The sequence below is a fragment of the Talpa europaea genome (assembly GCF_964194135.1).
Source record: "Talpa europaea genome assembly, chromosome: 1".
Classification (NCBI taxonomy): domain Eukaryota; kingdom Metazoa; phylum Chordata; class Mammalia; order Eulipotyphla; family Talpidae; genus Talpa; species Talpa europaea.
Genome location: NC_140073.1, coordinates 123,416,099 through 123,434,565, shown reverse-complemented (window position 1 = coordinate 123,434,565; position 18,467 = coordinate 123,416,099). Strand labels below are relative to the sequence as shown.

General features: G+C 38.8%; 1 protein-coding gene across 2 annotated transcripts in view; it reads right to left on the bottom strand.

Moving 5' to 3' along the window:
- GLS (glutaminase) overlaps positions 1–17,709 on the bottom strand; it is a gene marked incomplete at both ends in the record, with an annotated part of 73,985 nt that extends 56,276 nt beyond the window's left edge. For both annotated transcript variants that reach the window (XM_084240383.1, XM_084240384.1), the window contains 3 exons: positions 2,009–2,130; positions 2,488–2,584; positions 17,300–17,709. In XM_084240383.1, coding sequence (XP_084096509.1) covers positions 2,009–2,130; positions 2,488–2,584; positions 17,300–17,709 — 629 coding nt within the window. The remainder of the gene's footprint in view (positions 1–2,008; positions 2,131–2,487; positions 2,585–17,299) is intronic.
- Positions 17,710–18,467: the final 758 nt, after the last annotated feature.

Here is an 18,467-nt window from a genome sequence, read left to right as displayed (position 1 = left end):
ATATGTATATATACTATGTTTATGTATACAGATATCCAGTTGTTTATGTATATACATATACATATATACCAACAATTTAGGTAAAATAACACGTTGACTTTAACCAAATCTGTCCATCTTATAAATTATTATTTCTCTGGGAAAATGAATTTCAATGTAATGTCTCCTTCCCCTCTGCAGCTTGGGAGTGAGATAGTTTATTTCTGGCAACACTAACTAGATAACTTATTTTGAAAACAAAAAGAACTCTGGAGCAATCACCTTCCCAGGTGACCTAACAAGGTTAACAATCAAGAGGTTCTGAATCACCTCATCCTAGGATTAAAGAGAAATCATACCTGTCTTGAACTTATGCACGACCTACTCATATTTACTAAGTATTTGTCAAATTGGGAACTGCCTATATTACAATCATCAATTTTTAAAACAAATCAACTAGTATTTAACAAAATAGTAATTGTTATTTTTTAATATAATGGGTAGAAAACTTTATGATGTTTCCTGGTTTTGTAATCAGTGCATTTAAATTACTTTTAATCCCATCTAAATATAGCAGCCTATCTATAAAGCACACACACAAAAAAACTTAAGCGATACTGTAATACAGCTTTCATTTAAAATTCTGAAGTATTACTCATACTTATTATCAACATCTCTCTGATAAATTCATTCTCAGATATGCTCAAAAAGCATAACAATCAATAATACTACTGGGTTGTCGGAAAATCATGACATATTTTTTCTCTGAAAAACGTAGGAAAAAAATGCATCATGACTTTTCTGACAAACCAATACTTTGCAAAATTAGTTTGTGAACACTAAAAATAATCCTTTCTGCAAAGGCATAGCTAACTAGAAATTATTTTCTTCTTTCCACAAAGAGGTTCTGAAGACTCAAAATTCCTACACTGATTCCAACATTGATCCAGGACCTACACTTTAAGGTCTGCTAATTTAAAATGAATGAGGAACATTGTGGAAAAAAGGTAAGAATTCAGAACTGTCAGCAATGCTTCAAAACACGCCAGGTAACTTTAAAGGATCTCAGTTAAATACCTATACCTTCAGATGACTTAATATTCTAGGATATTTCCAGGAGATATCTAGAACAAATCTTCAAAAAAATAAATAAAAACACTACATACAAATAAACTTTCAAGGTGGATCCTAGAATTCTTTGGATCTATCGCAACCTAAACCTGTGGTCTGGAAAAAGGCAATGTCTTAAAAGTATTTATACTATTATACTAGTTTTCCTAAATAGTTAATAGTTGTTTAAAGTACTATTTACATTCTGAGATAATCACAAACATGCTGTCCATAACATCAAGTAATGACCTGATGTAGGAACGCCCAAATGAAGATAATGAACAGATATGGGAATACAGGAAAGTCAAAATAAATATTCTCATTCAACCAAATTAAGGCATTAATCTCCAAGGTTGTCTTCAGTTTTTAAATATTTTGAGAAAAATGAAAATAAACAAAAGCCTATGTACTAAGTTTGATGAGGAGAAAAATACACAATGGAGATAAATAAATCTAAAAATACAGTTGTCTGAAGCCTTCTCATTTTATGGTGTGATCTAAAGAAAGAAACGGAGCATGCTGAGAAAGCCTGTAAGACATACATATGAATTGGAGATCTATTTAAGCCATGGTAGGACAAAGAGTGTGTTCTAAGCAAACTGAATGCCATCTCCAGGTACTGTAAATTGGAAACCTCCATATGTCTACATTTTCTTTAGACAATTTCTAAAATTACTCTTTATTTATTTATATACTCTTATACTCTTACTTTATTTGTGTATTATAGATGTATTTTCTTTATTTATTTGTGTATTATAGAACTTTAATGTAGATCTTCGAACTACGGTGCTTATAAATCCCACCCCCCACCATTTTTTCCAATTAAACAGGAAGCACTGGCCTTCAAAGATGCATTTTTTTTTTTTAATCACCATATAGCATAGCAAATCACCATTAAAGGTTTGGCAGAAATTTTTACTTTTTAAAAAGATCTTTGTCTAGCATGACACCATCTGATGTTGTTTGAAGAGTTAATCTTAACATATCCATACACTCTTTCAACCTGGGATCAGACGTTCGCAATCCTGTAGATTTGAGTGCCTGTTTTTAAAAAAATAAGAGTCTGTAAATATATAGTGCAAATAATGTATATGCTTATTCCAACTACATGTTTTTATTCCTGTATATAAAAACCTCTACCCAAAACCTGAATATGTATATGGCATTTCAGTGTGTCTATTACCCACTGTGTGGACAAGTTTCTCACTGTTTCTTTCATGTTCTTTCATTGATTACCTTGAAATGAGCATGATGAAAATTTGAAAACATAGTAAGAACAACAGTGTCAGTCAGAATCTACATATCAGATGACCTTTAAGACTACATTTCAATATTACTGTATTATTTCAATATTACTGATGTTTTTAAATATTAAGGTGGAAAGATATAAAAACTTACTGTAATAAATTTATGGACAGGTATTTTCTCTTGTCCTTCTGCAATTGTATAGAACAGCAAATCTTCCAAGCTAGGTAACAGACCCTGTTTTATTTTACTAAAGGGGGGAAAAGAAAACAAAATTAATCCTAATATGGACATTGCAACAGATTTTAACTACACTCTAGTGGATTTTACCTGTATTATTAATAATTGAACCAGACTACAGCTGCATTGATCTACGCATCAAGACTACCTACCATGGTAAAAAAAAAAAAAGCTGATTCATCAGTCAAACTGACAGTGCTGTAAACAAGTAAAAAACGATTCATTACTGAATACATATGCTTTTTAACCTCAGGTTTTAAAATCCTGATTACCATCTCCAGTGGCACCAATACATAGTCAATCTGTTATGGTGATAACTTCTGGTACAGTCTAATATAATAACCCTATACTAAATGTAGACGTCAGCAAATTTTAAGATAGCAGTCACTATTTTTTTTTAATATGATAACTATACTTAACATTCAAATGGCTAAAATGATTATAAAATGTGGTTAAGAGAGCAATTAAGTACTAGACAGTAGAGATTAATGCAAAAGTTTTTGAATCCTAACTATAATATTTTACTGAGTAACTTCGGCAAAATTAAAAGGTAAGTGTGTACAATATAGTCAATACCTTTTAGAGTACTGCCTGGCAGAGTAAGTAAACAGTTGATGGCAGCTGCAGTTTTTATTTCTAAAGTGACCTAAGCTTTACAGATTAAATGTCACAAGCCACAGTCTACAAGAATAAAAATCTTACCATAAAAAATTAACATCTTAATTAAGCCAGTATAACAGTAAGATACTATAATTAACAATTACACAAACTTAAACTTAAGAAAGGAATGTCTTCCTAGCCACTGAAAAGATTACAAGTAAACAAATTATAAATGAACCTATTAAAATGTCTTCATTTTCTGGTGGCTCTGACACAGAAACTGACACGTTTCATTACTCTGAATATCATCATAAATATTATAGTGATGATGTAAGGACTATAGATCGAAAGCACATCAACCTCTTCCCCATCCTTCACTACTTATTAAATGGGAGGGAGAGGTATGTGTGTGTCTGGAAGAATTTTACCTGTATTGCAAGAAAGCATGAGAAAAAATTGAGAGAAAAGAAGAAGTGAACACATTTTTTTTTAAGTCAGAATTTAGGAAATTCTGGACTAGTCACAGATAAATGACAATATTCTCAGGAAAAAAAATTGTACATATGATTTATGTATAATAAACTGTCTTACAGCATCAGCCTATTTAAAATTATTTTCATACTATTAAAAAGAACTTTTCTAGGGGCCTCCCTGGTGGCACAAGGGGTTAAGCACTATACTATGAAGCAATCCACAGCCTCTGCAGCACGAGTTCAATCCCTGGCCAGCCAGGGAGCAACCCACATGGCAAAGTATACCTCTCCTGTCTCACCCACTGCTACCCTCAGCAGTGTATTTCAGTTAGTCTGCCTGATTCTGTTCCCCACTGTCTCTGGTGAATCCTCTAACCCTCCCACATCTCTGGCCTGTACCCCAGCTCTTGTAAGCATATATAAATGAATCTTTAAAAAAAAAATAGAGGGGAAATTCCTGGTAGAAAAAAAAAAAAAAAAAAAAAAGAACTTTTCTAGGTGTCTAAATACTTCCTGGATTACCCAAAGATTGCATAATAATTCCATACTTTACTAATGCCACATGTATTTAATTATTCCCTAATGTAATAACTACTTTCCTGTTACTTGTGGTCAAATTTTTCTATCTTGAAATAATATATAGTTGGTTCACAGAGCATGTACTTTTATACATACACATTTAAGAGTTCTTCTGAAAGAAACATTAATGTTGGCATTGGTATCATTTATACTTGTTTTCAAAGTTATTAATATCAACTTTCAGTTTTTAAAGTCAATCTGAAAATATTTCTTGCCAATGCTTAAAAACACCTAACACATTGGTTTATACTTTAATGACATATCCTATAGATATTACATAAAATAATTTTGGTTCTTAGAGAATATTTAAAATATATTTGGGGTAGCTTAACAATGAGAGCTAAAAATTATTGTTCTAATATTTATGTTCTAAATAGGCTGCTAAGTGTTTTACAATAATTCAAATTTAATCCCTCTAATGGTCTTAAGATAGAAGGTACTATATTGATTCAAAATACATAGTAGAAAATAAAAATTGTGTTTAAAAAAATTAAAAACCCTATGCCTATTTCAGAGATGAGGAAACAGAGGTTCAACTAAATCAAGAAACTTCTCATGACTGCCCACTGCAGGAGTTGAATTTAGCATCTCTGCTTTTCTGAATCAGAGTTCAAACTATTTACCACTTGCAATATACTAGCTCTCAAACTTTGTAACTGGTTATTACTTTTACAAGGTACAATTTGGCTTGATCTGCAACTATTAAATCAGCGTTCAACAATGCTGATGACTTAATATTTAAAGACTGAATCATCTGTCAAAAAAAATCAGTGGAAAAATAACATTCCAACTATTTACAGAAAATGGTGTGTCAAACTTCAGCTAGTGGCAGTTTATCACTTAAAAAAATGCAGAATAAGCTTTCTATAAATTTATCATGCCATTAATGGTATTTGCTTTGCTTAAAAACTATGTAAATAATATAAAATATACACTTCTTTAGTTTAGGATACATGGCACAAGAAAATTAAAGTGATATTTATTGCCACAGCTGGCAGAAAATATTTACTTGTTTTGGACTAATTTTTATCTACAGAAAAGAGATTTAAGTCTCCCCGAAAAATAGGTTTACAAATGACCAAAATTTTTAAAAAAAAAGTACTACCCAGGGCCTCCCTGGTGGCGCAAGGGGTTGAGCACAGCACTGTGAAGCTGTCCTCAGCCTCTGCTGTTCGATGCCCGGCCAGGGAGCTACCCACATGGCACAGCAGACCTCTCCTGACTAGCCCGCTGGTCCCCTCAGCAGCGTACTTCGGTCTATCTGCTTGTTCTGTTCCCAGCTCTGTCTCTGGTGAATCCTCTCACCTTCCACATCTCTGGCCTGTTCCCCAGTTCTTGTAATCACAAATTTTTTTTTTTTTTTAAAGTATTACCCAGCTCAACATTCAAAGTGCTGACTCTGATTTGAGAATGAGTTAGCTTCAATAGCCTGGTGGGAAAAAAAGTGCAAATGTTCTAACAGGAAGAAATTATTCCAACAATTTTTCTTGCTATCACTCATTTTTCTTCTCCAACTATATGGCAATGTTTCACAATATTCTGTTTTGTTTTTTTTTTTAATAGAGGCATGTTTTATTTATTTATTTGTTTGTTTGTTTATACATGCACTGGGTACAGTCAGAAGTGCGGGAGGGTGAGAGAATCCACCAGAGCCAGAGCGGGGAGCAGAGCAGGCAGAAGGACCGAAGTACACTGCTGAGGGGAGCAGAGGGCGGCAGGAGAGGTCTGCGCCATGCGGGACCCTCCTCCGGTGGCCGGGGAGCAGCTGGGGATCGAACCGGCGCCGCAGAGGCCGCGGGCAGCTTCGCAACCCAGCGCTCAACCGCTGCGCCACCGGGGAGGCCCTTTCTTTTTCTTTTTTAAGATTAATTTATTTATTTGTACAAGAACCAGGGTACAAGCCAGGTGCGCAGGAGGGTGAGAGGATTCACCAGAAACAGAGTGGGGAACAGAACAGGCAAACTGACAAAACACACTGCTGAAGCGAGCAGTGGACGCAACAGGAGAGGTCTGCCGTAACGTGTGGGACCCTCCCGGTCGGCCGGGATCGAACCGGCGCTGCAGAGGCTGCAGACAGCTTCGCAGCACTGCGCGCAACCGCCTGCGCCACCAGGGGAGGCCCAATAATCTGTTTTTCTATTCAAAAGCAAAAACTATAGTTTTCAGTAACTAGGAAATTCTTGCAAAGTATTTGAATTTTAAAGACAAGGAAATAGAGTACACTAGGCATTCAATTTATAACATCAAGCCCTCTTGATAAACACAAGTGAACTTTCCAGATTCTCCAAGAAAAAACAAGATGGATATGACCTCAGAAAGTAAAATAGCACATACATAGATTAGTAAAATCAAAGAAAAATGCTGTTTCATAACTTTTTATTTCCCCTCATTTCCTTTCTCGTTTCTATCTAAAACATCCTTTTATGATCACATTGTTCTTTCTTCAATCTACTCCTCCTTCCTCTACCCTCACAAAATATGTGCCAAAAAACCAGATGAATCTTTTAAAAAATTAAAAAAAAAATACCATAAATTTAACTGGCATGTACACAGCATTATATTATAGTCACTGCTTAAATCTAAAAGGGAAATAAACAATGTACATACACAGGAGTTACAAGAAAGTTAACGGTGGGATCCAATCATTAAAAAATTATTTTGGGCCTCCCTGGTGGTGCAAGATTAACCGGTTAAGCACAGCACTATGAAGCAATCCATAGCCTCTGCAGCATGAGTTCCATCCCCAGCCAGCAGGCGAGCTACCCTCATGGCACAGCAGACCTCTCCTGTCTTGCCCACTGCTTCCCTCAGCAGAGTATTTCAGTCAGTCTGCCTGTTCTGTTCCCCACTCTGTCTCTGGTGAATCCTCTCACCCCCCACACCTCTGGCCTGTACCCCAGTTCTTGTATACATAACTTAAAAAAAAATTATTTCACTATGAGTAAGGTAAAGCTTTTATAGAAATGGAATTTGAACTCAAACGGTGAGTATGAACTGGAAACATGTCAACAAATGGGATTTACCACAAAGGAAATAGAATCATCAAAGCTATGAAGGTAAGCATTCAAACAGCAAACAGCTAGAGCATAGGCTATATGAAATAAGTGCAGATTTCTACAAAAGCGTTGTTAATATACCTAGGGATGAAAGAGATCAATATTAATTAACCAATAAATGAGATTTCCGCCAAAAATTTACATATGGAGCTTAAATTTAGTGCAATGAGAGGCACTCTCTTTGTTTACTGATCAACCAGTTTCCTAATACCCATAGGACCATTAAAATTCCTCAGTATGGCATTTGGTTCTACTTTGACTTTGAACAATAAGAATTTGACTTTGTACACTTATAATTCGCCAATAAAACTGACTAGACAACTGACCTGTAAATAAGTACTGCTATCTCACCTTTATTTTTTAACCTGTCTATGCTTTCTGTCTATAACCTTCTTTCTAAACCTTTCCGCTATCAATCATCATTCCAATTGTATCAGTTTTTTTTCCCCAACAGGAAAAATGTATGCACTGGCTGCATCTCTGAAAGTTTTCTAGTTTTCTCATATACCATGTGCCAAGCTTGCACAAGCCTGCAGTCTAAAAGGAGAGCTAAGACTATGTGGCAAGTTCTATGATAAAAATGTAAGTAAAGTACTACAAGTATAAATGAAGCAGATTTTTGTCTTAATAAGTGGGGGGGAATCAAGATAATGGAAAAATTGTGATTAGAAGCAGTACTGCAAAACTCATGCTCATCAGGTCAAATTTTTTAAGTAAAAAAATACTATCAAGTGAAAGGAGGAAAATGAAAAACAAGTTTTTAAAAACTATTAAGAGGAAGAAAAAATTAACTACACTGCCTTATTTGGTTAAATAAGGTTTCATTTCCCTTATCTCTGCAAACTATAAACTTTCCAGTTGAGTAATGTCTGGCTGTCCTTTTTTTTTCCCTGTCAACCCCAGATAACATTAAATGTTTTGCATGATAAAACTATCAGATAATCAAAGCTATTTTTTTTTAAGTAGGTTAAAAAAAAGGCTAACAATGCAAAACAATGCTTTGGTTTATTTAATTATGTCTTCATTTTAAAACAACAATATTTTAAAAATACTTGGAATTGCTTTTGATTTTAGAGAGCTATGACTGAAAGTAAAGGTCCGTCAACATTAGCAAATTAGCAGATTAAACCTGTTAGGATAAAAGTTGAATTGACAGTGGCTGACAATACACCATGATAAGTCTGTTCATCCTCCACAGTTGTTTTTCCCCAAGGCTAATTATTAGCAGAATTCAAAAATAAAAAAATCTTATCTTTTAAGGCTTCACTGTTAACAAGAATTTTCTGTTGCTTTATATTAAAATTCTATGCAGTAAAGCAAGTGGGTAAACTGCTCCCAGTTTATGAATACGGATAATCTCAAAGTCAAGTAGTATGTCCATCATTCTTACAACTCTGAAGCAGCTGTACCAGATTTGGTCCCAGAAAGCTGGTCCTTGGTTCCTATTTCTAGATTCTTGGTATGCCAAACCAACTGTGCTCAATTGTTAGCACTCCTTTATAAGGAATACAAATTCATTTAGAATAATGAAAGACAAGGCTCCCAATATGATGAATTTCTAACTAAAATGCCAATATTAGATAGCTAAGTTGCTCTGCCTTATTAAAATTGCATTTTGTACGATGCAAGATGTAGATGATATTAAATCAGGTCTATTTTGATTGGTTAAAATTCACTCTAGAGCAAGCCCAAGTAAAAAGGACAAAAACCAGGTCTTACGTTGAGCAAGTGGCCAGGCTGCCCCTATCACCTGATGGCAATTGGTTCATGTGTGTAGCTTCAAAGTCTAACCCAGGAAGGGCAGTCTGCCTCTCTGATGGGAAGATGCAAAAAGCCTAGGCCAGGCAAGTTCCTAACGTCTCTTAGTCCTTACAACTACACATTTCTTTAGCCAAGTATCCTTTAAAAATATCGCTCTAGCTGTAAAAACACAGATATTATATGAATTATGTGGTACACTGATACCATATTAGAGATGACTTGTTCAAAATAACTAAAATATATAGGTAGAAGTTAATGAAAAGCAGACTTCAGTTACACATAAGTTAAATCAAAATAGTTCTGAAAACAGAATGGACTGCCTTCAAAGGGAGTGAACTCTTTTGTTAAGGAAATATTCAAGAGGAATACAATGGGAAAAAAACACTAGGCAGAGGTTTTTCAATCTTCTGATCCTGAGCCTAAAAAAAGCAATCAATTCAATTTTTATTAATTTTCTAATAAACATAGGGCTTATCTAAGTTTTTTTTAAGTATTCAATTACACTTTCAAAAAAAAAGACCACAGGAATATTTAATGCTACTGGGTCATACACCTAAATATGGTTAAAACAGTAAACTTTATATGTGTTTTCCACAGTTTTATTTTATAGCTAAGGGGAACCAGGTATAGAAAGTGAGAGTGAGGAGAAAGTAGCTAAAGTGGAGACTTGAAGGGTAAGAACTGACATGGTTGGGGGCCTCCCTGGTGGCGAAAGGGATTAAGTGCAACCTATGGGGCTTCCGCACCCTCTGCAGGCCGACCAGGGAGCAACCCACATGGCACAACAGACCTCTCCTGGCTCGCCCTCTGCTCCCCTCAGCAGTGTATTTCAATCAATCCACCTGTTCTGTTCCCCACTCTGTCTCTGGTGAATCCTCTCACCCCCCATACCTCTGGCCTATACCCCAGCTCTTGTATGCATAAATCTTTAAAAAAAAAAAAGAACTGACATGGCAACTAACACACAACAGAAAAATCCAGAACTTACTCATTCAAAGCTACCAACTGGAATAGGAGATACTTATACAATTAAATATACAGTTCAATGGAGAGGCAAGCATAGTACAGTCACCTGTTTTTATAAAGTTCTACTGCAAGACAGCCATGTCTATTCATTTACCTATTGTATATGACTGGCTTGCAAAAACAGCTAATTGGAGCAGTTTTAACAAGAACCAGATAACCCACAAAATCAAAAAAATATGTACTAGTTGACTCTTTCAAGAAACTTCAACACTTGCCTTAGAGCAGCACTTTTAGTACAGAATAGTAACATTCCTTCATAGTAAACCTAAGTTAAACAAGAAATGCTAAACCCTATTCATTATGTTTTAAAATAGCAGAAAAGTATACACCATTGTCTAAGGAGCCTTACATCAAGAACAGGTTATAAAGAAGTTTGATGTCCAAGTATAATAGTGAATACAATTGGACAGTGCTGGTAAATAGCTGCACAAGCCCATTCATAAAATTTTTTCAATGTGCTTTCTATTATAAGACCAGATTAGGACAGCAAGGTAGAAATTTACAAGTCTAAAATTTAACAGGTGTGGTTCTTCCAATTACAGAAGTTATAAATGCTCACAATAGGAAATCTTAAAACTATAAGAAGGCAGAAAAAACAATGCCCATTCTCACAAACTACAACTGCTAATATAATTCTGACTTATTTCTATTATTTTTTCTAAGCCTTTTTTTAAAATAAGGTTAAGACCACACCACACAGAAAATTTTGTATTCTTAACATTTGGCCTTAACATTAACATCATGTCTTCCTATATCTCTAAAAAGTATCTGCATACATTTTAAATAACTGAATGATAAACTCTATTATGGGATTAACCATAATTTAACCACGCTCTAAGGCTGAATACACAGTTTTTCTCTAATAAGCATACTATTGTGCCAAAAATATTAGTGAATAAAATCCTTCTACACTTCAGTTTATTTTGTTAGCCTAGATTCTTAAAGGTTATGAATATTTTAAAGTTCTTCATACAATTTAAAAGCTGTTCTTCAGAAAACCTGTACTCTTAATAACTCTCTAAGGAACTTAGGGAAGTGCCTATGTCACTGAAAATACCCTTACCAAAATGAATACTGGGCTCATTTAGAAGACAGTACCAATAATTAGTAGGAAAAAATACATGCATTTTTAAATCCTGAAAGCTATTAACTGGCCACTATGGAACATCAATAGGTGTTTTAAAATTAATGCATTAATTATAAACTTCTTTATGAATCAGTAAGCAATAATGTTACATATCAGCCAGAGAATACCTCCCAAAGAAAGCCAACACACAGTAACGTTTTGCTTCTAGTAAGTTACATGTAGGTGGTCAGAAAAACCACCCAGTGCATTATCAGTTATAAGTACTATTTCATAACCAAAGCAATTTTATTTTTAAGAGATATATTTTTATACATTTTACATCATTTTTCATTTTTGCATAATGTATGCATTTTCTTTTTTAAAAAATATTTTATTTTATATAATTCTTACATTATTTTTCATTTTTGCACAATATGCGTTTTCATTTTGGTTATATTCCCCATACAATTGCACACCCCCCCTTATTTTGACCCTAATCCTTCCTCTCCCTGCCCTTCCCCCCCACAGTGTGTCTCTGGTTTATAGTTGCTTGTTGATTTTGATTTTTACTTTGTATTTATTAGTCTTTTTCCTGGTCCCTTATTGAGGTTTTCTAAATTCCTGCTATGAGCGAGACCATCCGATATTTTTCTTTTTCTTTCTGACTTATTTCGCTGAGCATGATCCCTTCTAGCTCCATCCATGTTGCTGCAAACTGCATGTGTTTATCTTTTTTGATTGCTGAGTAATATTCCATTGTGTATATGTACATCTTCTTGATCCAGTCATCTATTTTTGGGCATTTGGGTTGTTTCCATAGCTTAGCTATTGTAAATAGTACTGCTATAAACTATACCCGTGCAGGTGCCCCCAAAGCAATTTTATATCTGAGTAGATTTTTAGGTAAAAATGTATTAAAAGCCTTAAAACTATTTACTTCATTTAGAAATAAATTGTAGGGCCTCCCCAGTGGCGCAACAGTTGAGCGCTAGGTTGCGAAGCTGCCCGCAGACTCTGCAGCGCGGGTTCGATCCCCGGCTGCTCCCCAGCCACCGGAGGAGGGTCCCACATGGCGCGCAGACCTCTCCCACCATCCCCCTCAGCAGTGTACTTCGGTCCTTCTGCCTGCTCTGCTCCCTGCTCTGGCTCTGGTGAATTCTCTCACCCTCCCGTGCTTCTGACTGTACCCAATGCTTATATAAAAAATAAATCTTTAAAAAAAAATTGTAAATAGTACTGCTATAAACATAGGTGTGCAGGTGTCCCCAAAGCAATTTTATATCTGAGTAGATTTCTAGATAAAAATGTATTAAAAAGCCTTAAAACTATTTACTTCATTTAGAGATACCAATAATTAGTAACTATTTTTATAAATATATCTGTTCACTCAGCTTTCTTAATCATTCCTTACTAGCAAATGACTTAGGAGATGAAAAAGCACAGGAAAAAATCCTTGGTTCATAAAGAATTTAAAGATTAAACTCCTTAAGGAATGTAAATCCAACAATTAGACTATCTTTGCACCTATATCATTTTTCTTCATCTCAGTTACCACAAGAAATAGTGTAGCTTTATACAGATTAGAAATAAATTTTTAAAACTCAATAAAACCTGTAAGTATCTTCAACAAATTGCTCTTCAAGGTGACACTGATCCTTTTCAGACTAAACTAATGGCTCCCCACGCCCAACTACTTTTCCATTAAGTGGTGCACGAAAAGGTAAAATTCTATTTGGTAGTATTTCCTGAGTTAGTTGATATTAAGGTAGGCTTACTTCTCTGTAAAACAGACAAGGCTGGAAAACAAGGTAAAACTCCAAGAGTTACTAAACTCAGGATCTAATTTGTGCTTCCAGTTAACTTTATTTAAATATTAATTAGTAGCACAGTTTGTTAATTACAGATCATATACAGTTGTATCAATGGCTAAATAGATGCATATGGTTAATGTAACCATTAGGCAGCAAAAAATGTTAAAATGTATGCAAAACTAAAACTCACTGATAACTGCAACCTGGAAAAAATGTTTAACATTAAGGAAATCACCAAAAAAAGTGAAGGAATGATTGAGAACCCCCCCCCCAAAATTAACTATACTTTCCATCTTGATTTTAGTTTACATGAATTGTAAATATGTTCACTTACAAATTAAAAACAAATACATTAAGGGATGCCAACAGCATTATCAACTATTTCAAAACATCCTATCTTTCAATTCCAAATTATATCATCTGTATCTGCCAAATACTATCTCAACTTCCTATCAGTACTTTCTAGAGACTGAATTTATTGCTTGCTGAAATGCAGAACTATTTCATCTTACTTTGAAATTCAGTTCTCGCAGCATGATAGAGTGATTGTGCCCCTCATGTTCTATTAAAACCACCAAAGTCATACTTTCTAAAGCTAGCCGAAATCACTTTTGCTTATACTTAAAAATATTTTTTAAAGCCACGATTTTGTGGAGATGAGCATATGTGCAGTTATTGCAATGTGGATGTGCACTTTTAACAGGTATTACTAAAAAATGTCCTCTGAAATAGCCGAACTAATTTACACTTCCACCAGCAACTTAAAATAGTTCCTATTTCCCACACTCCTAGCATCACTTGATTTAACTTAACATCTGCCAATCTGATAAGGAAAAAAGATCTCGTTGTTGTCTTAACAAAATGCTTTCAATATACCTGTTTTTTAAAAAGAATCACCTGTTTTTTAAAAAGCACACGTGTTATTTTCCCAGCCTAGTCCTTCTGTTAAATCTTTTCCTTTTTAATTAAACAATAAAATGCCAAACAAAAAATAATTTTAAAGCATCCCCTCATCTTCATTCACCAACCCTTCCAAGGGACTGGAGTTTAAAGAAATGACAGCATGCTTGACAGAGAAGATAGTCTGATAAAAAAAAAACAATGTCCACACTGAGCAAGCATTGATAAAAAGATAAGTCAAAAATTTTGCATGCAACAGCTTAGTTTGTTTGTAACTTTGATATAATGCTTATTGGTTTTCTTCAAGGTGATATCTTGAAATTAAAACCATGCAGTTAATCTTGAAACTATGCAAAATTTTGAAATGTGACAAGAGAATGAAGATGGGGATACAGATATTTAAATATGAGATGGAGATTAATGGGAAGATAGAACTTGGGTGATATATGAAATGTCACCTACACAGAGATGACCAACAAAGCTGAAAGAATAGGCTGTTGAGAAGCCAGACAAATGGGTAAGAAGCAAAACCCTTTGCCTCAGGGTTTATCCACTGAGCAAACCCCCAAGAAGCCAGGAAAGCAGAGAGAACTTTAAAAATGAAGAGAGCCAAGCAAAGTGGTTTTCAAAATGATGGAATGACAGTAACAAAATTAAATATGAGCACTACAGGGAAACTGGGCAAATATTCCATTTTTCCATAAATACTGAAAAGATGTTAGTAGTGAAATATTAATCTAAACTAAGAATCTAGAGAATTTAAGTTGAAAGAGATGGCATAACCTAGGATGACACTAGTTCATTAAGAATGTGACTATGGAATAAAGATAAGTAGATAACTTATTTATATCCCACTTCCTTCCAAAATGTAATATGGTAAGGTTAATAAAATGAAAGTCAGACCAAAGAAAGGAGGAACAGAAAATATGGTCACCATGTGAAGTAATAAAACTGCTGTGGTTAAATATAAAATTCACTACAAGTTTACTGGTAAGCAGAGCAAAAAGGTAAGCAGTGCAAATCACATAGTTTCATACATTAAGTACAATTTCTCAAGAGAAATTTTGTCTGGAAACTAGAAAACAAAAAAATTTTCTTATATGTAAGCCTAAAATTCAAGGTGTTAAACAAAGCAATTCCATTCTTATTAATAGACAGTTATGTAATATTTAACACATGCTAAATAATGTTCTAAGCCTTTTACAAAATGTTAAATCGTTTAATTTTCATGCGCCTTTAAAACCTGGCAGAATCCTGGGTGAGTGCTGGCAATGCAGGTTGCTTGTTGATTGAGGGATGACCTTATAACAGGATCAAGAAGTCTGTCTCCCAGAATGAGAAATATTTATCACAGAGCAGCAAAAGGGAAGGAGTCAAAGAAGGAAAGTTACATTTGGAAACCAGATTATTCAGGAAACAGAATCTTTAACCAGGTTAAAATTCTTTTTCTTTCACAATGCTGAGGCCAGTTCTCTTCACTTAACATGTAAATTGAAGATAGGAGTTCACTCTAGTTCTTGATTGAAAGTCTAAGGATTATATAGTTGGACTGCACCTGACCCACTCTAGCTACTCAAACTTCGTGGCCCCCAAAAAAAGAAAGAAAGAAAGAAAGAAAAACCCCCTTGAACTAAGGTACACAAAGTTATTATATTCTTTAAGTACTCCCTCCCTAAAATGGTTCTCCTTGGGAGTTTGGGAGACAGGAGACGTTTTTTATGTAGGGTTGTCAATAAATATTAGCCAAAATAGTATTTCAAAGTTATTGCGAGGAGCTGCTTTCTTATTTTGAATACAATGATGCTAAAAGTCTCTGGGAAATCCATAAATCACAAAAGCAGCTTAATTTCCCATCTGATGAAAGGGAAAGAGGGCCACTCCAGGCACACAAGAAACAGCAGGAGACATATTTTCAGTAGAAAGCAGTTCCCATCCTACAGTCATTAAGGATAAATTTTAAACAGTACAATAACTGCATCTAGCAATTCTGCAACTCTGAGCACATGTATTTAATCTCTTACTACATGCCTGGTAAGAGTATCAGATGAGATTAAGCATACAGCACAAGCATACAGCACTCTAGTCCCTAAAATATGAGAAGCAGAAATTTAATAGAAGTCTGTTTTTTGGAACTTGAAGGAATTTGAGTCACCTAACCCAAGATGTTGAATGCGTCCAGTGGTCATAGTCTACCTTGTGGCACAAAACCATTATGAAAGAACACCATAAATATCGCCCATCACCAAGTGATTTTTTTTTTTTTAAAAAAATAACATTTTTCAGTCTGGAAAAACAACTTTAGCTTGGAATGTTTTAGGAAGGTACCAATTTCAATTACAGGAAACATTAAACAGGCCTGAGACTGAAAGTATGAGAATCACACTTCCAGGCTGAATGAAGGTACTCTGGGGCTGGAGAGAGTAACATACTTAAAAAGGAGGATGGGGTGGGGAGTGGGGGGGCAAAACTGGTCCCATAACATCAGTACAAACTCAGAAAAAAGTAGGGTTATATTCTATGTCCCCTATTTAGACAGCAAGCAGGCAAATTTTACCCACTCATGAAAAAGCCTGTGTCCATTTACAATATATAAGACAAAATATCCGGGAACTGCTTCCCACATCGTGGAAGAAAAATCAATTTCATGTTGAGACTAAACTGCTGCAAAACATACACAGGTGAACGTCCTATCACTATTTCAGTTTCAACTCGACTTTCCACTGAGTTAGTGCCTGACCCGTCACATTTCCTCTTGGTGATTTTATTGACTTTTATTTTTTAAAACTGGCCCCTCTTACGTTAGCCCCCGGGCAGGCCGAAGCGGTGCCCCTGCGCCAACAGGTGGTCCGCGCCGCGTGCCCCATCTTCTCGGCCGCGTGACCCTTTTCCTCCTCATCTCGTTTCGGAAACCTTATTTCCGGTGCCCCAGATGGCTCCACACACGCCTCGAGGAGCCTCTCCAGAAATATTCACAACACTCCGGCGCTCGCGGCTCCCCAGGAGAAGGCAGGGCGCGGACACCCGAGCCTGGAGGAGCGACGAGCCGGGGAGGCGCAGGCTCTGCTCGACGCCCAACTCCTAAATGTCACGGCGGAGATGTCCGGGCATCCCCGCGACGCGGGGCGCGCGGCCAGCGCTGCAGCCCTTGGCCGGGGCGCGGGGGGCGCGGGGCGCGCGGCGCGGGCCGGGCGGCCGCGGCCCCCGGCAGGGCGAGGACCCCCCCGGGCCCCGCCGCCCCCGGCCGTTGCGCCCCGGGCGCCGCAGGGAAGCGGGGGCCGGCCGAGGGGCGCGGGCGGGGCCGGGCCTAATCACATGGCGCGGACCGCGCAGGCCGCCCGGCATCTCTTTCTTTCTCTTTCTCGAACCTCCGCTCCCATCCCGCCCCACGGCCGGCGCCCGCCGGGCCGGGCCCCACGCGGGGCGAGGCCTTCCCGGCCTCGCGCGGACACTCACTTTTCGCCCGCGGCGGCCAGCTCCTTGCCCTCGCTGTTGCCGAACGCGTCCGTCTCCCCCAGGCCGTCCTTGGGGCCGGGCGCCGGCGGGGCCGCGGGCGGCGGCGACGCCCCGGGCTGCTGCGGCGGCGGCTGCTGCGGCGGCTGCGCGCCCCCCTTGCCCAGCTCCTGCAGGATCTCCGAGGGGGAGCTGGACATGCCCAGCGCCGGGGGCCCCGCCGGCCGGCCGCCCCCGCCCCACCAGGGGTGCAGGCGCGCGGCGGCCGCCGGGCCCGCGGCCGCCGGTTCCCCGCCCCGGGGGCGCCGGCACAGGGTGGCGAAGGGCTGCGCCCGCCTCAGAGCCGCGCAGGCGGCGGCGCGCGGCCGCAGGAGCAGGTCCCGAAGCATCGCCGAGCCTCGCAGCCGCATCATGCCTCCGGGTCTGGGGCGCCCGCTCCTGGGGCGAGGATGCTCCGGGCGTGGGCGGCGGCGCTCCTCCGCGGACGCGGGCTCCCGCGGGGCGGCGAGAGGGCAGCGGAGGAGAGGGGCGGCGGCGTGGGTGTGGTTCCGGCTCCCGCTCCCGCTTCCGCAGCCGCGGCTGATGCTCCCGAGCGCGCCCTCGCAGCCGCTGCGCCCCGCTCCGCCGAGGGCTCCGCACTGAGGCTGGGGCGCCGGGGAGGGCCGGAGACATTCCGCGCTTACCCTCCCGGGGGCGGGACGACGCCCGCGGCCCGCCCCCTTCGCCTGCTCCTATTGGCTCAGATCCCCAACCTCTCTTCTGATTGGTGAGTGCAGCAGTCAAATTTCTCTCGGCGCCGGGTGCCCGGAGAGCGGGCGGGGGACTGGCTCGCGCTGGCGGGGGGCGGGGAGAGGGAAGAAACTGACGTGTGAGCCTGGGGAGTCAGGCCGGAGTCCAGAGTGGCCCTGTATGGAGTTCTTCCTCCGCCTCCAGGCTGCCCCGGTTGAGAATTAGGGACTGGGGGTCTTGTCGTTTAAGAAGCTGTGGACTCGGGGACTCGAACTGTAGGGGGAAGTGATGGGCAGAGGAGGACCGGGGCATCAGCGAGGCTGGCGGCCCCTGGCGTCTGGCCTGGCCGTCGGAGCTGCCCTGGTCCAAGCTCGCAGCTACTGGCCCTTGGCTGTCTGGTCAGGGTGTGTGGCGATGCCTCTGAGGCCCACGATCCCGCGAA